The sequence below is a fragment of the Rana temporaria genome, chromosome 4, assembly GCF_905171775.1.
Source record: "Rana temporaria chromosome 4, aRanTem1.1, whole genome shotgun sequence".
In the NCBI taxonomy this organism is placed as follows: domain Eukaryota; kingdom Metazoa; phylum Chordata; class Amphibia; order Anura; family Ranidae; genus Rana; species Rana temporaria.
In genome coordinates, this window is record NC_053492.1 from 96,353,717 (window position 1) to 96,378,422 (window position 24,706).

At 42.1% G+C, this 24,706-nt stretch overlaps 1 protein-coding gene across 1 annotated transcript in view; it reads left to right on the plus strand.

The window, feature by feature from the left end:
• EIPR1 (EARP complex and GARP complex interacting protein 1) overlaps positions 1-24,706 on the plus strand; it is a 311,377-nt gene that overhangs the window by 60,211 nt on the left and 226,460 nt on the right. Inside the window, exons 2-3 of the mRNA XM_040348665.1 lie at positions 2,024-2,107; positions 16,633-16,765. Coding sequence (XP_040204599.1) covers positions 2,024-2,107; positions 16,633-16,765 — 217 coding nt within the window. The remainder of the gene's footprint in view (positions 1-2,023; positions 2,108-16,632; positions 16,766-24,706) is intronic.

Here is a 24,706-nt window from a genome sequence, read left to right on the forward strand (position 1 = left end):
TGTTTCGTCTAAAAATACATCATCTGGGGTATCAGTACATCAGGTGTGATCAATTTTTATTGATTGGCACCATAGCTTGTAGACTCTAGAACTTTCACACAGACCAAAAAAAATTCACTAATTTAGGTATTTTTACCAAAGATACAGTGCCTTGCGAAAGTATTCAGGCCCCCTTGAACTTTGCGACCGTTTGCCACATTTCAGGCTTCAAACATAAAGATATAAAACTATTTTTTTTTTGAAGAATCAACAAGTGGGACACAATCTTGAAGTGAAACGAAATTTATTGGATATTTCAAACATTTTTAACAAATAAAAAACTGAAAAATTGGGCAAGCAAAAATATTCAGCCCCTTAAGTTAATACTTTGTAGCGCCACCTTTTGCTGCGATTACAGCTGTAAGTCGCTTGGGGTATGTCTCTATCAGTTTTGCACATCGAGAGACTGAAATTTTTGCCCATTCCTCCTTGCAAAACAGCTCGAGCTCAGTGAGGTTGGATGGAGAGCGTTTGAGAACAGCAGTTTTCAGTTCTTTCCACAGATTCTCGATTGGATTCAGGTCTGGACTTTGACTTGGCCATTGTAACACCTGGATATGTTTATTTGTGAACCATTCCATTTGTATATTTTGCTTTATGTTTTGGATCATTGTCTTGTTGGAAGACAAATCTCCGTCCCAGTCTCAGGTCATTTGCAGACTCCATCAAGTTTTCTTCCAGAATGGTCCTGTATTTGGCTCCATCCACCTTCCCATCATTTTTAACCATCTTCCCTGTCCCTGCTGAAGAAAAGCAAGCCCAAACCATGATGCTGCCACCAACATGTTTGACAGTGGGGAAGGTATGTTCAGGGTGATGAGCTATGTTGCTTTTACGCCAAACATACTGTTTTACACTGTTGCCAAAAAGTTTGATTTTGGTTTCGTCTGACCAGAGCACCTTCTTCCACATGTTTGGTGTGTCTCCCAGGTGGCTTGTGGCAAACTTTAAACAACACTTTTTATGGATATCTTAAAGAAATGTCTTTCTTCTTGCCACTCTTCCATAAAGGCCAGATTTGTGCAGTATACGACTGATTGTTGTCCTATGGACAGAGTCTCCCACCTCAGCTGTAGATCTCTGCAGTTCATCCAGAGTGATCATGGGCCTCTTGGCTGCATCTCTGATCAGTCTTCGCCTTGTATGAGCTGAAAGTTTAGAGGGACGGACAGGTCTTCGTAGATTTGCAGTGGTCTGATACTCCTTCCATTTCAATATTATGGCTTGCACAGTGCTCCTTGGGATGTTTAAAGCTTGGGAAATCTTTTTGTATCCAAATCCGGCTTTAAACTTCTCCACAACAGTATCTCGGACCTGCCTGGTGTGTTCCTTGTTCTTCATGATGCTCTCTGCGCTTTAAACGGACCTCTCAGACTATCACAGTGCAGGTGCATTTATACGGAGACTTGATTACACACAGGTAGATTCTATTTATCATCTTTAGTCATTTAGGTCAACATTGGATCATTCATAGATCCTCACTGAACTTCTGGAGAGAGTTTGCTGCACTGAAAGTAAAGGGGCTGAATAAGTTTGCACGCCCAATTTTTCTGTTTTTTATTTGTTAAAAAAGTTTGAAATATCCAATAAATTTTGTTCCACTTCATGATTGTGTCCCAAGTTCAAGGGGGCCGAATACTTTCGCAAGGCACTGTATGTAGCAGTATAAATTGTAGCCCAAATTTATGAACATAAATTAGTTATTTGCTAAATTTTATAATAGAAACTAAAAATAAAATAAAAAACGCAGTGGTGATTAAATGCCACCAAAAGAATGCTCTATTTGTGTGAAAAAATAAATAAAACTTTTGATTGGGTATAGTTTTAGCATTACCGTGTAATTGTCATTTAAAGTGTGGGAGCACTGAAAGCTGATAATTGGACTAGGCAGGAAGGGGGTGAAAGTGCATGGTATTCAAGTGGTTAAAACTGGTTTTCATGGTTGGTCAGTTTTTGTGTTTTAATACACATTTCTTTCATTTAGGCCCGAGCCCTCTCCGCTCAAACAGCAGAAACAGATGCCATCAGATTTTTGGTTGGAACGCAGTCTCTGAGATATGACAACCAGGTAAGTGGAGCCTTTTTGCTGTTTTAAAAGAGAAGTATTTTTTTCCCCAGAATCATACTTGGCTATGTGGATACAGCATCGGTCTCCCGTTGGCTCAAATGCTGGCCATACACATATAGAATTGTGTCCGTTAGCAGACTGAGCGATTATTCGTTGGTCAAAACCAAATTTTCCATTAACTGATAGAATAAACTTGTTTACATGATTGTTTCCATGATCATAGTGATCGTTCGATAACACGTATACACTTTAGTTGAAACGGTAACAGTTTTTGCTTCCGATTTAATCGACATTAGCCAGACCCACGATTGAAATCGTCTGTAAAGTTGGGTCCACTAACAGCATGAATGTTGAACGATCTTTACGAAAACGACCAGTTACGGACGTTTTTAATACGAGGATGGCCATCTTAAGGCTGAGAACCGATTAATCAAACACAGACGATCGCTCGGTTCTCAGGGCTCCCTGAGCAGAGAGCTGGTGATTGTCGGTAATCACTGTCTGCTCTGCCCCCTTCGCTTACTGGAGCACTGGGCTGTGAAGGGGGTGGAAGCAGCAGGCTCTGGCTCTTAGCCGCTTGCTGAGAAGCTGAGCCGGGTGACAGTCTAGGTATGTGGGCGGATCCCAACTTCATTGTCACAATTTTGCCTGAGCCTAGACCGGCTCCGTGATGTCAGCCAACAGTGGGCTGTAGCCCGCTGTCTGCTGAAAATGGGTCACAGGAGTGCAGAACGAACTGCACCCCTGTGATCCACAGAAGTACAGCCAAATGAGCTTTTCATATAACGTAGCACAGTACAGTGTATAGATCCATTGGCATTAGTAATTGTCCCCGGAAAGAGCTCACAACCTAATGTTCCTACCACTCTAATGCATAAATAAGGGGCAGTTTGGGAGGAAGCCAGTTTTACAAACAGTTTTTTGATTTTGCGAGGAAGTCGGAACATTGAATAAAATGCAGACAAGAGGAGAAAATGGTGACGTGCAGATAGTTTCCTGGGTGGAGTTTAAACTTGAAGTTACAGTGCAAGAGTGCGAATCATTTATTATATTCTCATGAAACATTACGAATGAGCATTTCAGTAAAAGCAAACCTGTGTCTTTTTTTTTTTTAAGTTTTTAAACAATAGTGATGTGTAATAGCTGCTATTGCAAGCTGTCTTGTAGGTTAGATTTCAATAGCAATGTGGGATTTCAACACTCAGGAACAATAGTCACCAATAGTAACAACAGCAATACAATCGGACAGATTGTAAGCTTTACATATTCTATCCAAAACGAAAAAAAAAAAAGTTTGCTTAACCACTTACCCCCCGGACCATATTGCTGCCCAAAGACCAGAGTACTTTTTGCGATTCGGGACTGCGTCGCTTTAACAGACAATTGCGCGGTCGTGCGACGTGGCTCCCAAACAAAATTGGCGTCCTTTTTTTCCCACAAATAGAGCTTTCTTTTGGTGGTATTTGATCACCTCTGCGGTTTTTATTTTTTGCGCTATAAACAAAAATAGAACGACAATTTTGAAAAAAATGAATATTTTTTACTTTTTGCTGTAATAAATATCCCCCAAAAATATATAAAAAAACATTTTTTTTCCTCAGTTTAGGCCGATACGTATTCTTCTACATATTTTTCGTAAAAAAAAATCGCAATAAGCGTTTATTGATTGGTTTGCGCAAAAGTTATAGCGTTTACAAAATAGGGGGTATTTTTATGGCATTTTTATTAATATTTTTTTTACTAGTAATGGCGGCGATCAGCGATTTTTTTTTTGGTATTGCGACAATATGGCGGACACTTCGGACATTTTTGACACATTTTTGGGACCATTGGCATTTTTATAGCGATCAGTGCTATAAATAGTGGAAAAATGGATATTACCGCGCTTATCAAAGGAGGGGAAACAGAGAGGGGAAGAAAGGGGGAGGGGAAATGAAAGTGATGAGAAGTGGAGGTACAGCTATAAAAATGCATTAGATTACTATAAAAATGCCACTGGCAGTGAAGGGGTTAACACTAGGGGGCGGGGAAGGGGTTAAGTATGCCTGGGTGTGTTCTTACTGTGGGGGGGGGGGGGTGGCCTCACTAGGGGAAACACTGATCCTCGGTTCATACAGTGTATGAACCGAAGAAAAGCATTTCCCCTGCTGACAGGAACGAGAGCTGTGTGTTTACACACACAGCTCCCGTTCCCCGCTCTGTACCGAGCGATCGCGTGTGCCCGGCGGCGATAGCGCCCGCCGGGCACATGCACGGGAGTCGGGGGCGAGCGGGGGGCGCGTGCGCGCGCCTCCGGCGGCGCGCGTGCGCCCCTAGTGGCGGCTAAAAGGTAGGACGTCATAATACGTGATCTCGCCTAGGAGAGCCACCTTGTGGACGTATTATGACGGTGCGGCGACGGCAAGTAGTTAAAGGAACACTAAGGCCCTGTACACACGAGTGGATATCCGATGAAAACGGTCCGCCGGACCGTTTCCAGCGGACATTTCTGCTCCGGATTTTGATCTGATGGGCTGTACACACCATCACATCAAAATCCCCACGGAAAACATACGCGGTGACGTGGCCGCGCCGTCGCTGCGGCGACGTGCGCGACCCAGGAAGGTAAATACTTCCACGCATGCGTCGAATCACTTTGACGCATGCGAGGGATGGGGATCGCTTGGACTTATCCGGTGAGTCTGTACAGACGACCGAATCAGTCCGATGGACAGGTTTCCAGCGGATAGATTTCTTAGCATGCTAAGAAATTTTTATCCGCTTGAAAACCGGTCGGCTGGACAAATGTCCGCCGAAAAATGTCCGCTAGGCCGTACACACGACCAGATTTGTCTGCTGGAACTGATCCGCGGATAAATCCCAATGGACAGATCCGGTCGTGTGTACGGGGCCTGAAGGTTAGTTTTTTATTAGATCAATTGATTGCTGTAAGCTAGAGCATTTAAATATCACTTGCCTCGTTTTTCCTTTTGACCTCCAAAATACAGTAATCCAGGTTTGAAAATGCCATTTCCTGTCACTCCTCTTCTTGCTTTCCACCAGCATCTGAGCCGTTTTGCATGTTGGAAAGCAGAATGTGCTCACCCCCTCCCTATAACTACAGCCCTGCGTGAAGATGCTCTCTTATCCCTTACAGGCATGGAGGCTAAGCCTAATGGGAACTGTAGTTCCCATTAGGCCGTGATGTAGCAAGAATGAATGCGCACCGCAAACCAGGAAGTCAGTGACGGAGGTGAATAAAACAGCTCGATTTCAACAGGTATCAAACTAGTTATAATGCAAAACATTACTTTTTACTTTATCAGCTACTGTCAGACTTTAATTTAAGAGGAAAATATGTTTGTCTTTACAACCCCTTTAACGTAAGGTTCAAAGCAAGTGTTAGTAAATGCTTTTTTGTGTGTAGAGATGCTTTAGAGATGTTAGTGATCAGCTGTCTGTTACCATGAATGGGAGCAAGGCCACCATTGGAGTATTGGAGACTTCAGGTTAGTGGTGGACACTACAGTATAAAGGCTCATTCACCGAGGCAAATACACCCACTATGTTTAGAAAAGTATTTCTGCAAGAAAGAAAGATCCTGCGTAAAATGCACGTTTATGCGCATACATGCGTAATATCTGCAGATCTACACGGGTAAAGCTGCAACTTTGTCCTGCTTTTTTTGTGAGCAACTAAACGCAACACACATTTTCATATGTAGACGAAATTACACTTTGCTACAATGTAAAGTACTGAGTGTACAGCTTTTATATGCAATATAAAAATGCAATAAAATAAAACACACAACTGGGTTGATGTCTAAAATTGGTGAAATAAATTTAAAAACACCCGTGCAAAAAAGTCTCTAATGTATTCTTCCATAGATTTAAGTTCTCTTGTTGTAGGAAAGCCTTGTAAGATCCACCACCTAACTGAAAGAAATGCCTGCTTACCAAATCTCCATGATCCCCCACCACAGATGATCAAGAGAGACTTAAAATAAAGAGCCCGATCTGGTCCAGCCAAAACCCAAGCATATGCAGTCCAAGTCAGCACACTTCAAGATTCGCTCAGTATATCCCAGATTCAGGTGCCATTCCAAAAAAACATATTGCTTATATGTAGATGCTGTTATGGACATGTGCAACATGTTATTTGGGTACTTCCACAGTAGGCAAGGAGACTTGACCACATTGGTGCAGGAAGGAAACATTAGAGGACATTAACTCGTTGGCGGTCATCTATCAATGGGTATAGGTGGCAGGAGTAATCCAGAGGTCCTGCAGGCATCTAGATTAGAGGAGGGTAAACAGTGCAAAACTACTTACACAGACTGATCCCACGATCAGTATTCAGAATGAGGGGAGATGGAAGGGAAATAGGTTAGAGTGTCTAGTAGTGTCTGGCCACACTTGAAATTCATGAAACCAGGGCAAGAAGCATATATACTGAGATTCAGTACCTTATGTTGGTCCTGCAAATAGAGCACAGGGAGGATCCGTTGAACTGGGAGGTTTCCAGTGCTGTTACTCTTTGCTCTCACCCTGGCTTAGAGTGATTGAACGTCCTCTCTCACCTCCTGGATGTCAGGGCAGTGTGTCTCCTACAGCTGGAGGATTAGGGCCACAATGTCCGTTTTGGTGGGGGGGGGGGGCTTGCAAAAGTGTGCGGATCTCCTGATCTAGGCGACTCGTGCCCGACAGATGTGTAGAGTCTGACAAACCTAGCTCTGAGGAAGGGGGTGCGACCCCGAAACACATCGGCTTTACACTGTGTGATTTTTGTGGCTCAATTGAGAGTTGTGTTTTGTGAGTATCCCACTTTTTATGGATTTTATTATTCATTAAATTGTCATTGTTAATGCACTAGGTGTGCATGCCTTTCGTTTTGTCTTTTTTTTTTTGTACAATAACACTTAGTTACCCCTTTGATTACCCTAGATGTTAGCCCCTTCCCAGCCTTTGTACAGTGATGGTGTATAATATCACTTTATTAGTGTCACTGGTGATGTCAGTGGCAGTTAGTCAGTCCCCCCCCCCCAGTGTCAGTGTCAGATTGCCTGCAGCACTACCACGTCCCACTATAACTGATGACCGAGCAAATACCAGATAAAATAGCACAATGCTAAATCGTAAAAAAAGTATCTGGTTTTAGAGGGGTGTAGAATCTGCTGTATTTTACAAGGCTATTTAATATAATCTAAACTAATAATCTCAAGAGATATTCACAGGTTCTCTCTATCTACTGCATAAATGGATTCATTGATCTACGCCTATTAAGACACACACACACACACGCACTGCTGCTGGTGAAATGAACCTCTGTGTTTATTCCCAAGGAAAATAGGGATAATCCGATACCACACATTAAAACATCATAATATACATACATATACAAGAGAAATTCATAGATATTTATCACATCTGTAAGATAAGCTGGTTAGCAGTGAGCCTAGAGCTCCCATGGCCGGTATCAAGAGGGAGAAAGAGCTATAAGGCCTTGGCCTGGCCACATGTCTTATACCCAAGATGGCCACCAGGTCTCCATGAAGCCTTTGGTCAGCCAAGATCCTCACTCACCTAGAATCCAAGAGAATAGAGAGCTCTGCCATCCAGCCCCACTCACTCAATACTCATTCAAAACCCCACCCATATGTGCCTATCCAATCAGCTGCACTTCCAAAACATCCTCTCCTCTAGGGGGGGGGAGGTATTGCAGTTGATTATCACAAAACTCTTTGAAGCCTGTAGCACAGCAGTGCAAACTGCAGGGGGCCCACTTCCTCTGTAGCTTCACTTAAACCATGGGATCAAGTGTCATTCCATTGTAAACCCAGATCTCTTTAGCCCAGATTATTTTGACTGTACTCCAACAAGGGGCTAAAACTTTCTGGAGCTTAGGTGGTTAATTGAACAAGCTGAAGTTAGAAGCTGATTGGTTACTATGTACAGCTGCACTAGATTCTATGTGCACCAGTTTTAGTAATGCACAGCCGGAAACCGCCCGCTCAGCAGGGAATCTCTAAGCTGATCCCCGCTGAGTAGGCGGATGATGGGTCCATGTTACGCCACTGATGCAGAGTGGATACAAACACAACCCAATGTCCTCTATGGGCTGTCGAATGGAAATGGACCCATCTGATCTGATCCGCCAGACAGATGGGGAACGAATTCCCATCCATCTGGTTTAGGATAGGATAGAATTGGATGTCGGCAGGTGGAGATACGCCCTTTGACATTCGCTGTTCCTTAGAGAGCAATGGGTTTTTCAGTTGGGACCCGATCGGTCTGTCAGTGTGAAACAAGTCTAACCCCCCCCCCATTGTTAAAGTAACACCAATAGCAAGCTGTGTGATGTTTTTATTGTCCCCTCAAAATAACTTGATTTATTATTTTGGCTTATGACATGGGTAAATCAATGGTCTCTACTCTACCACCACCTGATCCTGTTTCTTTTACCCTGTTGCTTTGTTCTTTGCTGCTTAAAGCAAGTGTTTGTATCCCAGAAAGAAACATCTGCAGAGAGCTGACAGTAGTAATGATTTTATCATACTATACTGAAGCTGTGACAGTCTACAAGTATAGTTATTGCTGTTTGATCTACAAGGAGCCAGCCAGGGAGAAGACACAGTAGTGCACAAGCTGTGCAGAATACTGAAGGCTCCAATGTAATTTTTCCTTTAATTTACGACATGTACAGTGCATTTGCATTAAGGGGTCTTCTGCAAACTAGATCTTATTATACTATAACTCACAAAGATATCACAGAACGATGATGACATCAGTTTAGTTGATTTAAGTTATGCAACCACTGAATGTATTCTGAATTTCCTGGACTGCTTAAGGGAAACCTTCACTGAGGAAGTATGGGGCTTCCACTTCTGACCTGCTAGTCAGAGTAAAGTTTTTGAAAAGAGCCAGGAAAAAAAAATCACAACTTATTACATTAAACCGGGATGGTCTTTAAGATCATGTCTTCTTTTAGAAACCTGCTCTATGTGCAGTGCATTGCAGTGCCATTCATTGCCATCCCAATGCATTTTACAGTAGATTGCATAGAATGCATATGCTTTTAAAAGGGAGCAGCTACAAATTCAGTAGCTGCTGACTTTTAATATTAGGACACTTGCCTATCCAGTGATCCAGCACTTTTCTCACCCAAACCGATTCTTCAATGGGTTTCAGGGCCAGGAGCTAGCATCTTAAATAAGGAAAACCAGCTGTGAAACCTTGTGGCTTCACATCCTGCTTCCCACTACACATAGGCAAGCTTTGTTGCGCTTTGTGAATGGTCCTGCAGTCTTCTGGGACCTGTGATGTGTCCCAGAAGGCTGCAGGCGAAGCGGGTGGGGGTGAACGTTACTTTCATACGCTTTGACAGGCTGCTGCAGGCAGCGGAGCTGGACGCTACTACACCTGTGTTTCCCGGGGGAATGGAAATACTGGAATTTAACGCAGTGGACCTGTGTCCTTACTATTTCTCATTGAATACCCAACATAACATAATTTACACACAAAAACTCCTAATCCGGGTACCTGATTAGGGTTAGTGACTCAGAAAGCACTACTACTCTTGATCAGGCTGGCAGAAAAGCAGTACAAAAAGCAACTGCCCCAAACTTTAACTGGCCTTTACAGCAAGGAGCACATGGAAGGGCGATGCATGTCAATCAACAGCAAAGAAAAAAATCCCTATTGGTTGATTGAGGGCAGGTATGCCTGTAGGTAGCACACTGGCAGTGAAGGTATCCAGTGCACCCCCTCAACAAATAACCAACGGTACAGACAAATGGCAACTGCCCCAACTTATAACTGGCCTTAACAGCAAGGAACACATGGAAGGGCAAAGTATATCAAACAACAACAAAGAAAAATTCCTAGCTCAACTTGCCAGCCTGCAAGAAACCGAAGCCAAACGGCTAGCATTTTTTAGAAGAATAGATCAGCAATAGCCTCTTCCATATTAAATGGTTTCCTTTTACTGTGAGTAGAAGCTGACCTTGTGAAGCAACAGAATTTTTCCAAGATAAAGGTCCTTTTCATGTTCATATATTGGAACACTCCTTAGTGACAGAAGTCATATTTATCAGCTAAGTGCTTTACATTTAGAACTTCTAAAACTAATTTATGGAGTGCGTGTGGACAGCCTAATGTAAACCTCTTACAGACCTTGGCATAGACGTTGTGTATAGGATGGAAAACTGCATAATGAGGGGTTACCTGATTATAGGAAAAGTTGAAATTTGCATATAACTTCAGCAGTGTATATTATAGTTGTTTTAAACCTACCATGGGCCTGGAAAGTTCAAACCAAGCATCTGACGAGAGAGCATAAGAAAAGATTAGGAACTTCACCCCCTGTTTGAATTTTTTTGATCCATTCCTACCTTTTTAACATATTTTTAACCTGAAGAAGTCCAGCATTGATCTGTTGTGATCTGCTGCTCCGTTGCTATAGAACACGTCCCACATTGTCATCTCTTCCCTATTTCAATTGAAGGCGGCTGTCTCTTCCTGGTTCTCACACGCGGTATTCTAATGACACAGTGAAAAGTTCCTCCCCTTGCGCTGTGCACTGCCATCATTCTTACCTAAGCAAGAACTGAGCCAGGGACAGGGTGGACCATGTACCAAAAAGGTAAATGGTCACAAAAAGGTCAGCTTTTTTAGATTGGGGGTGGGAGATCCAATGATGTTAAATAGTAATTTGCTTCGAAAGTCCACTTTATGTTTTGCCGAAAGGCCCCACTTTTTCTGCTGGTGCACATAACCAATACAGTGGCAGAAACATGTTAAAGAGCTAATGGGGAGTTAGCAGGGGCAGGGCAAACTGGTTCTTTCTATTTCTGGGTCTTCTGGTCATTTTGACTTGCGGGTTAACTTCTGCATTTCCCAGGCTCATTGTAGGTTTACTACAAGAGATAGTGGTACCTGAAGTTGTATGCAAATTCGAACTCTTCCTTGCAAATTAAAGCTTTACATTGAACCCCCCCGCCCCCCAAACTTCTAAGTCTCCATAACGGTTTTAAAAATCCAATCACTAAACGTTTTATAATTTTATATGTTTTAACATTGTAATGTAATCTCAAAAGTAATTTTCGATAAGTAATATGCAGCTTTTATTAAACGTCCTGCTGATGTTTCCATGAAGGTCTTTATTTTGGTTTCTCCCTTGTTTTTTTCTCCCTTGTTGTCACACAGACTATAAGCAGTTGTTTCAACACACATGACATGGGCATTGTGCACTTTTATATCAGGATACCAACTTTGAGAAATGCCATGGTAGGAGATCAGCAGCACTGAGATTCAACAAAGGTTGAGAAAAACTGAAAAGTATTCTACTTAAAAAGAAAAAAAAAGAAAAGAAAAGGCAATTGATTAAGATACATTGTAACTTATGCTAACTAAATGTTAACTGGTATTGGCAAACTAAATGGCACTCAGAGTTTGTATATACCTAATGTGAAGGGTGGTCTCACGAACCAATGGAAAGGCGTAAGGGGCATGAGACATGGTCTGGCTTGACATTTTCAGCGAAAGTCTAGGTTGCAATATTTTAAGTTCTTTATATCCCCCCAATTGAGTGGTCAAAAAGTACATACAGTTTTCATTGAAGATCACCTCTGCATATGTATTTTTCATCATATGCTTCATTTGAATTGCTCAGGCTTGTGACTGGTTCACCTTGTTTTAGGTTATTTGGTCAAATTGGCTCATTCCATTTGTTCTTATTCCATTAACAGATGTAATAAAATAAAACTGTATGATAATGGTATTTGGTCTTATTAGGAGGGCTTTTTCACAGTGAAATAGGGAATGTTTAGTGTTTTTTAGTTTATTAATGCAGATTTCTTTAATACATTTAAATTATAACTAATATATATATATATATATATATATATATATATATATATATATATATATATATATATATGTGTGTGTGTGTGTGTGTGTGTGTGTGTGTGTGTGTGTGTGTGTGTGTGTGTGTGTGTGTGCGTGCGTGTGTGTGTGTGTGTGGAACTACCCCCGAAGGAGCTGCTGGTTAGTTTTGGGTGGCATGTTACCTCTATTCTTTTGCCGTCTAGGGTATATGATGAGAGTTGAGAAGAACTGCAATGTCCACACTTTAGGTGTCTTTTTCTGTGCTTTTTTTACCTAACGGGGTAAAAGAATAAACGTAGTAGTTGAAGAGGTAGAAGGGTAATGGGTAGTAGGTTCAGGTAGGTTCAGGTGTATAACTTTGTTCGGAAACAATCCTGCTTCCAGCAATGTAACTTTTGTCGCCACTCTAGCCAGAGTGGGTATAGTGCACCTGGATAGGCCTCTCTCACCAGCCTAGCAGCCAGAGTGTCACACGGAAACTTTAGCAAAGTCTCTGCCACAGACTTTCCCAAAGGTGGAGATGTATTTGGTCCAGAATCCTTCTCAACACAGGATTAAGTACCCGGATCTCTCCTGAATAAACGCTTGTGAATTCAGAACTGACAGGCGACCATCACTCAGCCTTTCAGTAATCGTGCGTCCTTCGATGAAGTTCAAGGCCTCTCCTGAGATACCAGCCTTGTGCTCAGTGCTCTCCAAGACAGGTTCTTCATTGGGTGGCTTCCTCCCTCAGGACGGACAGCACAGGACCACTCCGTGAACGTAGACCCAGTCTGACTACCAGGCCTACATAGTAGATCACAACCCTGGACCCGGAGCCAGGAACACTTGAACACGCACCCCCGACCATGAGGGCCACACACGGGGGGTGGTGGGACGACAGACCAGCGATCGACGACCCAGAACTAATGACGTCTGCCCCTTAAGTACTCTCCCCCAGCATGCACAGCAAGGCGATTAACCCCCACTGATTGGCTGCAGAGGAAAAACACCCAATACGCCCTGACTCGACTGCTGCCACCCTCGGCCTGGGGTGGTACCAACACCCCAGACTCCAATAGTGGTCACTCACAGTACAGCCATGGCTGGAACAGAGGCCCAAATTTGGTAAAACACTATAGTCAGAGGTAATTAAGTCTCTGACCACCCTCCTAAATTTAAGGGAGCGCCAGCTATGAAAGTAGCAGGCCGCTACATATATACCGTATTTATCGGCGTATAACGCGCACCGGCGTATAACGCGCACCCCAATTTCAGAGGGAAGTTTCAGGAAAAAAAACATTTTTTTAATTTTGTGGTTCATCTGCAGCCTCAATGCAGCCTAGCCTGTGCCCAAATGCAGCCTGTGCCCAAATGCAGCCTGTGCCAAAAATGCAGCCTGTGCCAAAATGCAGCCTGTGCCCAAATGCAGCCTGTGCCCAAATGCAGCCTGTGCCCAAATGCAGCCTGTGCCCAAATACAGCCTGTGCCCAAATACAGCCTGTGCCCAAATGCAGCCTGTGCCCAAATACAGCCTGTGCCCAAATGCAGCCTGTGCCCAAATACGGCCTGTGCCCAAATGCAGCCTGTGCCCAAATACAGCCTATGCCCAAATGCAGCCTCACCTTCTCTCGTGGGAATCGCCGAGCCGTCATCCGAGCTGAGCCGTCATTTCCTGTTCATTCGGCGGCAGTCACACACACACACAGTCCCGCCTCCGCCATCGGCATTGGACCAGCTTCTGTGATTGATAGAACACTGGTCCAATGCCGGTGGCGGAAGCGGGAATGTGTGTGTGACGTGTGCTGAGTAAACAGGAGAGACGGCGCGATAATTTCCCGCGGCGCTTGGCGGCACTCGTCCCCCTCCTTCCCCTCCGAGCCGAGGTACACACAGGTACAGTATCGGCGTATAACGCGCACCCGTGATTTTCCCTATATTCTCAGGGGAAAAAAGTGCGCGTTATACGCCGATAAATACGGTACCTTGTATTAAGGAGTTTGTTTTCCCTAAACATTTATTTGGTCATAAGGAAGTCTCTGGCTCAAGGAACTGGGAAAATGTAGTGGTAATGGGAGCTCTGAGATTTTCGATACTATCTCTAAAAGGGCACTCTATAAGAAGGGTGCAGCACAAAAGAAGTCCTAAATACTTTTGTGACCAGCGATGAAGAGGGATGTTGAAGGTTATTGTGCTCATCAGCACTTTTTCTTCTTTTGTTTTTTTGGGTACGAATCCATATACAATACAATGCAATTTTGCCATGCTCATGGCATGGTCACCTTTTTTATTTGCTAGGCATCTGACTCCAAACAAACCTATTGGCACAACTGGCCTAGAGCTTGGCAAATAAACTGTGCCTTGGTTGCCCTTCTGCTAAAGGGGTTTTCAACTTTAAAAGAAAAAATGAGTATAAAACAGAGATGGAGAGAGAAGCCAGCTTTCTGAGAATCATGACTGTAGAAACTAGGTCATACCATGATGAGAATGTGAGTTTGAGAGGGAGGGGGAGCAAAGTTCCTTCATTTTTGCCGAAATAAATTAGCAATATAATAAACAATGAAAATATAGTGCATATTTTGAATGCGTTTGTAGCCATATTTTATATTTTTATTGGGGTAACAAATCTTGGTCACATTAAAGATCTATATAATATTGTCTTCCAATTTTTCATAGTAGCTGTTTTTTGTTAGTGTTGCATCTTAACCCCTTCATTAGATGAGCTGATGGAAGAATTTAAAGTTCAGTTATTAGGTGGCTGGGGGATTGGCCTCCCTGAAGAGAGCAGTTCTCATGGATTATCTAAAAGTGGACAGAGAAGAAGATAGCCTGACCGATTAAAGGGGTTGTAAAGGATTTTTTTTAATCTAAATAGCTTCCTTTACCTTAGTGCAGTCCTCCTTCACTTACCTCATCCTTCGATTTTGCTTTTAAGGCTTCATTTCCACTGGCGTTTTTACAGCCACTGTTGTTAGGCTTTTTTACAGCTTAAAAACGCCTGTCCATGTTTATTTTGTAAAAAAAAGATTTTTTTTTTTTTGTGAGCTGCAGCTTTAAAAATGCCGCGGTCGCGTTTTTGAGCGTTTTTTAACGTCTGGCGTTTTTACAGCTCTACTCTGGAGCTTCAGAACGCCCTGGTCCTGCCTTTTTTTTTACAGCTCAAAAACGCCTATGCCATTTGCAGCTCAAAAACGTCTATGTGGGCATGATGCCATAGAATAACATGGACAGGCGTTTTTAAGCTGTAAAAAACGCTCAGAAAAGTGGCTGTAAAAACGCCAGTGGAAATGAAACCTAAATGTCCTTATTTCTTCTGAGAAATTCTCACTTCCTGTTCTTCTGTCTGTAACTCACCACCGTAATGCAAGGCTTTCTCCCTGGTGTGGAGAAAGCCTCTTGAGGGGGCGAGCAGGCAAGTCAGGACACTCTCTACTTTGCAGATAGAGAAAGGAGCTGTGTGTTAGTGGGCGTCCTGACACTCTAGCGGTGAAGGTGCCAGCAGAGGTCATTGGTGCATAGATGCCCAGCAAAATTTAGCAGCATCTGTATGCATCAGTTAATATGTCATGCTAAGAACATGACACATTTTTGTTTGATTGTTATTTCATTCTAAATTTGTTGGCAAGAACCCGGTCTGACTGCTTTTAGGGTGTATGCAGCTAGCTGTGAAATGGCCATTGTTGGTTGGTTAATGTTCCAACAACATGGGGACCAATGCCTGGGAATGTTTATCTCTAGATTGTGAACCTCCAACTGTTATGCTGCACAATTTCCAGGAAAGATAAAGCCCATGTGCGCTCAAAGAATAATATTTGCATAATTCACAGCTTGTGCAAAAGTTAAAAACAATTAATGTGTATCTGACCAACAACTATTTCTTATGCAAAGCACTCACTTTTCTTCTCAAGGATTACACTGTTTACCCGGAAAAGAGAGACCTTGCCTTTTACAAAGAGAAATAAAATATATGTATGCGGTCATTGCCAACATTTTCTTACCCAAATACTAGTTGCTTTGCTACCATGCTGCTTATGTAACCTCGGCATTCCTCCTAGTATTAGAAACTTTGAAACAGGGACTTCACTCAGAGCAAGAAGGTCGGTGTACCCCAATTTCTGAATACCTACTTTTTGTGTTTTAAAAAGACTCTGCTGTGCTTACCACTGGCTTTCTGGTTCCTTTTAGCCCAACTCACCATTATCCATCTGTTTACGTTCTATGGCAGGGTTTCTCAACCAGAGGTTGCTAGAGGTTCCTTGAGATATGAGCAATTGCTCCCACTGACACCTCTGATCCTTTTAGCTATCTGTAAGGGGGAATTCTTCACATTGGCCATCACACTAATGTATCATGAGTTGTAGATATAATAATTTTTAGTAGGGGTTTGGTTCACTGAGACCAGAAGGCTATTTCAAGGGTTCCTCCATATTGAAAAAGTTGAGAAATGATGTTCTATGGAATAATAATGGTCAAAACGTCTTCAGTTCCCTCAGTTAGCATAGCAAAACTTCAGTCCCTTCAGTTAGCATAGCCTAAGTTAACCGTGTATAGTATGAAATGTTTGGATTTATATGACAAATTGACTTGTATACTAATATTTTTTTATTACACCTAAAATGCTAAAGTTAAGTTCTACCGTTTATATTTCCAAGTTTTTATAAATTTTTGCTTTCTTATGTTTAGATCCATGTTATAGACTTTGATGATGAGAATAATATTATCAATAAGAATGTTCTACTGCACCATGCGGGGGAAATCTGGCAAATCGGCGCTAGCCCAGCAGACAGGAATGTGCTTGCAACCTGCTACAGTAACAGTAAGTCAGCGTCATTTACATTGACATTAAACTACAGAATATACAGTGGGGAGAACAAGTATTTTATGCACTGCCGATTTTGCAGGTTTTCCTACTTACAAACCATGTAGAGGTCTGTAATTTTTATCATCGGTACTCTTCAACTGTGAGAGATGGAATCTAAAAATCCAGAAAATCACATTGTATGATTTTTAAAGAATTAATCTGCATTTTTTTTTTTTGCTTGACATAAGTATTTGATACATCAGAAAAGCAGAACTTAATATTTGGTACAGAAATCTTTGTTTGCAATTACAGAGATCATACATTTCCTGTAGTTCTTGACCAGGTTTGCGCACACCGCAGCAGGGATTTTGGCCAACTCCTCCATACAGAGCCTCTCCAGATCCTTCAGGTTTCGGGCTGTCGCTGGGCAATACAGACTTTCAGCTCCCTCCAAAGATTTTCTATTGGATTCAGGTCTGGAGACTGGCTAGGCCACTCCAGGACCTTGAGATGCTTCTTACGGAGCCACTCTCTAGTTGCCCTGGCTGTGTGTTTCAGGTCATTGTTTTTCTGGAAGACCCAGCCACAACCCATCTTCAATGCTCTTACTGAGGGAAGGAGGTTGTTGGCCAAGATACATGGCCCCATCCATCTTCCCCTCAATATGGTGAAGTCCTCCCGTCCCCTTTTCAAAAAAGCATTCCCAAAGAATGATGTTTCCACCTCCATGCTTCATGGTTGGGATGGTGTTCTTGGGGTTGTACTCTTCCTTCTTCCTCCTCCAAACAAGGCAAGTGGAGTTTAGACCAAAAAGCAATTTTTTTTGTCTCATCAGACCACATGATCTTCTCCCATTCCTCCTCTGGAACATCCAGATGGTAATTGGTAAACTTTAAACAGGCCTGGACATGCGCTGGCTTGAGCAGGAGGACCTTGCGTGCGCTGCAGGATTTTAATCTATAAAGGCGTAGTGTGTTACTAATGGTTTTCTTTGAGACTGTGGTCCGAGCTCTCTTCAGGTCATTTTTTTTTTATTATTATAATTCTTTATTTTATATATGTTTTTCTTTACATATACAGAAAAATAAATACAGCAATTTCAATATCTTCTGTATCATAACATTCATTTGAAACATCAACTAAACATCTCATAATCTTTATTTTAAATTGCTACGGCCTGTTCCGTGTCTGTTCTCCCTTTCACTGGCTACAATGCTACCTTCTAAATGGTCTTACACCCTTCGACTACGACCATCGGAGGATCCTCTTAACCTCAGAGGGAGTGATAGTTCCCTCATTACTCTCCCCCCCCCCAAAAAAAGAAAAAAAAAAAAGAAGAAGAAAAAAAAAATAATAATTGTATATCTCTCTTCCTCTCTTCCCCCCTCCCCCCCCTTAGGGATTTTGTTCCCTGTATTCTATGTATGGAGTCCAAGTCCTCCAATACTCCTCCTCTCGCTCCCGCATTCCCATAGTGAGATTTTCCATCAACTGGATCTCAGTTATTCTACTGAGCCAATGTGACCTTGTTGGGAGAGCCGTACTCTTCCATAGGATTGGTATACAAGCCTTTGCAGCTGTTATCAAATGTCGCAGCAAAGATTGCTTATAATTTTCCAGAGATAATGGGATGTCAAATAACAAAAAAGCTGCAGGTCTATCTCCAAGATTCACCCCGGTGATTTCCAGAATTGTATCCGAGACCATCTTCCAAAACTCTTATCTTTTGACAACCCCAAAAAATGTGTATCATGGTGCCCTCTTCTTTCTGACATCTCCAGCAAACTTTTGATATATTAGGAAAGATCCGATTTAATAATGCTGGTGTCCTATACCACCTAGTCAATATTTTATATCCCCCCTCCTGTTACCTAGATGCAATTGATGCTTTGTGTGTGAATGAGAAGATCTTATTTTTCTGTGTCTCTGAGAACTTTATACCCAAATCCATTTCCCAGGCCTGTATGAAAACCAGTTCTTGTGGTGCGTTTGATTCGATCAGTAAATTGTACATATATGATAGCATGTGTCTCATTGGTTCTTTTTTTAAACAGATTTCCTCAAATTTCGAGGGTACCCCTATATCTTCCAATCGGAGTTTCAAAGAGCCTATGAAAGTTCTCACCTGATTTTGTCTCCATAAATCTATATCCTCCCCGTATGCCTGCTCCAACTCCTCACTATGCATCACATGATTGTCTCTCATAAAATGAGTCAACCTGCTGATTCCTTTCCGTCTCAAATTGTTAAAACATCGGTCTTTTAGACCTGGCTCAAAACTCGGATTACCCAGAATAGGTGTCATAGGGCCGATACATTTCAGCAACTTCGTTTTTCTTACCGATCCTTCTGATAACTCTAAGTGTTGCATTCATCATTGGATGTTTTTTTACACTCTGAGGTATATTATTCTCTGCTAACCATGCCAGTCCTTCTAAGGGGATATTGCTCGCCTCCCGTTCCAGATTGACCCAAGGTTTATCTGCCTGATGTGTACACCAGTCTGCTATACGTGCTAAATGTGAGGCATCATAATAACACATTGGGTCTGGGAGTCCAGCTCCTCCTCTTTCTTTCGGTAGGGTCAATATATTTCTCCTCACCCTTGCAGGTTTTCCTGCCCATATGAACTTCATAAGCCTTGCTCTCAAGTCTCTCAGAAATCCCAACGGTATATTTATGGGTAGAGTCTGAAACAGATAGAGTATTCTTGACATCACATTCATTTTTACTATGTTAATTCTACCGAACCATGAGAAAATTTCTTTGTCCCACTTTTGTAAATCTAGTTTAATTTGTTTTATCAGGGGTGCAAAATTTAGCTCAAAGACTCTACTTAGTTTCTTTGGTATCTTAGTCCCTAGATATCCTACTTGGGAGTCTGTCCATCTAAAAGGAAAGTTAGAAGCTAATTGCTGCTGCATCCGAATGTCTACCTCCACTCCCATAGCCTCCGACTTGTTATGATTCACTTTAAAATTGGATATTTCTCCATATCTTTTTATTTCCTCTAATAAGCATGGTAACGATGTTGCTGGGGAGGTTATTGTAAACAATAGGTCATCCACGTAAGCAGCCACCTTATACTCATCCCCCTTACCCCGGATACCCCTTATGTCTGAATTTGCTCTTATAGTTCTCAAAAACGGCTCCAGCGTGAGGATGAATATAATAGGGGAGAGAGGGCATCCCTGCCGAGTACCGTTCTGAATATGGAAAGGGCCTGATTTTATCCCGTTTATCTTCATCCTTGCTGTAGGACAAGAGTAAAGACCTGTAATCCAATTCTGTAACCCCCTCCCTATTCCTATATGTTGTAATATAGCTTTTAAAAACCCCCAATCAACCCTATCAAAGGCTTTTTCCGCATCTGCGGATATAAGAACTAGTGGCTGGTTGAGTTGCTGAGATAGATATATTGTACTTAATACTCTTTGAGTATTTTCTCTACAAACAAGGCAAGTGGAGTTTAGACCAAAAAGCTATTTTTTTGTCTCATCAGACCACATGATCTTCTCCCATTCCTCCTCTGGAACATCCAGATGGTAATTGGTAAACTTCAAACAGGCCTGGACATGCGCTGGCTTGAGCAGGAGGACCTTGCGTGCGCTGCAGGATTTTAATCTATGACGGCGTAGTGTGTTACTAATGGTTTTCTTTGAGACTGTGGTCCGAGCTCTCTTCAGGTCATTGACCAGGTCCTGCCATGTAGTTCTGGGCTGATCCCTCACCTTCCTCATGATCATTGATGCCTGATGAGGTGAGATCTTGCATGGAGCCCCAGACTGAGGGAGATTGACCGTCATCTTGAACTTCTTCTATTCTCGAATAATTGCGCCAACAGTTGTTGCCTTCTTTTTTACAAAGCTGCTTGCCTATTGTCCTGTAGCCCATCCCAGCCTTATGCAGATCTACAATTTTATCCCTGATGTCCTTACACAGCTCTCTGGTAATGGCCATTGTGGAGAGGTTGGAGTCTGTTTGAGTGTGTGGACAGGTGTCTTTTATACAGGTAATGAGTTCAAACGGGTGCAGTTAATACAGGTGATGAGTGGAGAACAGGTGGGCTTCGTAAAGAAAAAATAACATGTCTGTGAGAGACGGAATTTTTACTGGTTGGTAGCTGATCAAATGCTTATGCCATTCAATAAAATGCAAATTAATTACTTAAAAATCATACAATGTGATTTTCTGGATTTTTTTAGATTCCATCTCTCACAGTTGAAGAGTACCTATGATAAAAAAAACAGACCTCTACATGCTTTGTAAGTAGGAAAGTTCTCCCCACTGTAACTGCACAAGTTCAGCTGTTTTGTGGAATGCTTTTTAAAACTCCACATTTGTATTCCTGAAATCTCTAACAATTAGTATAAGTGAAAATCTGTTGTATTTTATGGTTAGTAAACTCTGGGATATTGATCAATGTGTACCACTCGGCTTACTTGCCCACTTAGTAATTTTTTTTTGCACTGTTTTGTATACATGTATTGTTACACTTGATGTTGGTTTGGATGTGCTATCTATTTCTCCTTTTTGTCTGGTAGTTTAAAAAAAAATCCTATGCAATAAGAGTGATATGTAATGTAACACACATTTTTTCCCCCCTGTCCTGCCCTTTATTATCAATAAAAGAGTTTGGATTAAAAAAAACAAAAAACTGTTGTATTGAACAGCTTATTCTTCACAATGGGATATTCTAGGGTTGAAACTAGGCGCAAAGATTCAGGACGAGTTACAGTAGAAGTTCACCCAAAACCTAACCAGCTCTAAACCAATGCGATTTTTGCTTTACAGGTTTAGATAGATTAGTTTTAAAATGTCTCAAAAATATTCCAATTGCACACCTTCCAGGAAAATGGCCAATAAGTAAAAATGGTGCTGAAGCGATTACCAGCTGGGAACCGGAAAGCAAATCATGTAGACATATTCGCCAGCACACCAAGGATCATTTAAAAAAACGTCCACATTTTTTTATTGCATAATAGCGATCCAAACAGCAATGTTTCGAGGTCGCACAGGACCTCTTCGTCAGGCAAAGAGGTCCGACGTTTGCATACATCGCGTCACGATTTTCCAAAAGTAGCCAAACGTCGGTGCGCAGGCGCCGTATAGAGCAGCACCAACTTTCGGCTACTCGTGACGTGATTCATGCGACCGTCGGAAGCCTGTCAATCAAATAGGAACGCCCAGTCCCGAAGACCATACCCGGAAGCGGCGGAGAAGATCTATCTCTAAAACGGTAAGTACTGCTTCGATTTAAAAAAAAAACACCCGATTCCCCTTGACAAAATGAGCCTCAATCTAATGTTAAAAATTGTTTTTCGGGTGAACTCCCGCTTTAAGGACTGAGCCTCTTTCTGAGATTTGGTGCTTACAAGTTAAAAACATTTTATTTATGTTTTTGCTAGAAAATCATTTAGAACCCCCAATCATTTTATATTGTTTTTTTTTCTAACACCCTAGAGAATAAAATGGCATTCCGTCGCACCGAATTTGCGCAGCTGTCCTACAAGCGCGCTTTTTTTGTTGTTATAAAAATACACTTTTTTTGAAAAAAAAAATAAGACAACAGTAAAGTTAGTCCAATTTTTTTTTTTTATATTGTGAAAGTTAATGTTACGCTGTGTAAATTGATACCCAACATGTCACGCTTCAAAATTGCACCCGCTCGTGGAATGGCGACAAACTTTTACCCTTAAGAATCTCCATAGGCGACATTTAAAAAATTCTACAGGTTGCATATTTTGAGTTGGAGGTTGTCTAGGGCTTGAATTATTACTCTAGCTCTATCGATCGCGGCAATACCTCACATGTGTGGTTTGAACACCGTTTTCATATGCCGGCGCTGCTCACGTGTGCGTTCACTCCTGCACGTGAGCTCGGCGGGACGCGGCACGTTTAAATTTTATTTTTTTCTTATTTATTTTACCTTGTTATATTTTATTTTTACACTGTTCTTTAAAAAAAGAAATTATTTGTATTCCTATTACAAGCAAGGTAGACATCTCTTGTAATAGAAAAAAACATGGCAGGACCTCTTAAATATGAGATATGGAATCCCGCTGCCGATTAAAAGTGATCTTGCGACGAATACACCGCAGAAACCACTTTTATCTGAAAGCGGACCGCCCGCTGAAGAAGAGAATATCTGGGTTATGGCAGCTAGCTTCTGCCATAACAACGATATTCTTCAAAGTACCACCGTATAATGATGGCGGGCGGTCCGTAAGTGGTTAAAATTATTGTAAAGTCTTGTTTAAAAAAAAAATAGCAAAGATGTTATACTTAACTCCTCTATGTAATGGGTCTGGATCCTCCTCTTCTGTGGTCCCTCTTTGCTGCTCCTGGCCCCTCCTTCCTGTCAAGTGCCCCTACAGCAAGCAGTTTGCTATGGGGGTACTCAAGTTGTAGCTCCATGTGTCCATTCAGACACAGAGCTGCCATTCTGCCCACCCCCTCTCTCTCTCCTGATTGGCTAACTGACTTTCCATGACAGCCGGGGGAGACAGTGGCTCCGCGCTGTGTCTCAGCCAATCAGGAGGTAGTGTCCCGGAAGGATGGACTCGTGGACATTGCTGGACAGACATGGGGCTCAGGTAAGTATTAGGGGGTGCTGGGGAGGCTGCTACACCCAGACAGAAGGCTTTTTATATTATGGCATAGAATGCATTAAGATAAAAAACACTTCTGACTTTACAACCACTTTAACTTTAAATGCTTAATTTCCTGATAAATAAGGTCTGCAGGTTCATGCTAAGCAATACGCATAACACAAGCAATCACACAAAGGTATTCCTCTTTTTACTATAGTTCTTTATTGTATATTGCAGAAAGAGTTACAAGAAAAGTTGTTGCGTCATTTAATTTCAAACATAAAGCCAGATATTTTGTCATGTACTGCTACAGTTGCATACATTTTTTTTGTAATATATCCACCAATCAGTATAGACTCAATGAAACATGGCCAGAAAAAAGAGAACAGTGTATTCTGAACTAAAAGAAGAATAGACAAGGGGCAAGGAAGAACGTCTATAGTGTGCTAAATCAAGGGTGCAACTTGTATCCAGTAGACTGCAGTTCCAGTGTACCAAATGTGAGTGATTGGGGTAATAAGTACAAATACACCTTTCTAAAAGGCAATCTCACTAAATAAGTTGCAGGGAACTGATAAAGCCACATTCCCTTCAACAGAGTGTAGATTATAGGGGGGAGATTGTGGCTAATGCTGGCCATACACTATCCGAAAAATCTGGTGAAAAACGGTCGTTCAGACAGTTTGTTCGTTTTTCGAACAGTTAATGGGCACAAAATCGATAATCATCGGGACGTTTTTGAGCCGAAAAAACGAAGGACGAGTTTGGAAATTTTCTGCCGAACGAACGATAAATCTGAAGGTTAATGTGTTTCCCGTCCGAACTTTGTGCACTAGGTATATGCAAAAAAAACGACCCAATTTTTTTTAATTTATGTCCACTGAACGATTTATCGGCCATTACATGATGGCACTATCGTTTGCGCTCACGACCGAACGTTCGTTTTTCGAAAGTTTGTTCGGACGATTTTTCGTAGAGTGTATGGCCAGCATATAGGGGTGCTGAATTTAATCGTTGCATCGATTCATCGCAATTCGGGGGTCCCCGATGCGGCATCGTTGCGTGTGACCCCAATAATCGATAAAGTCATCCCGACTTGCCCCGCCCCTCCCAGGAGAGCGCTCTGAGCGTGTCTGTTAAAATACCAGTTTTGTAATAAAGGCCGTTATAATCCATTAAGTGGCCACCGCTGCATGTGCTTTTTAAAATATATAGTGTTTCATACCTGCATTTCTGTCTGTATACTCTGTATATTCCACTCATGCGACTGTTTGCTCTGGCCCACCTCTCACATCTCTCCTGACGTCAGCCCTGCCCGCCTCTCTTCTGATCTCATCGCTACAGTCGGTGGGTGGGGCTGAGA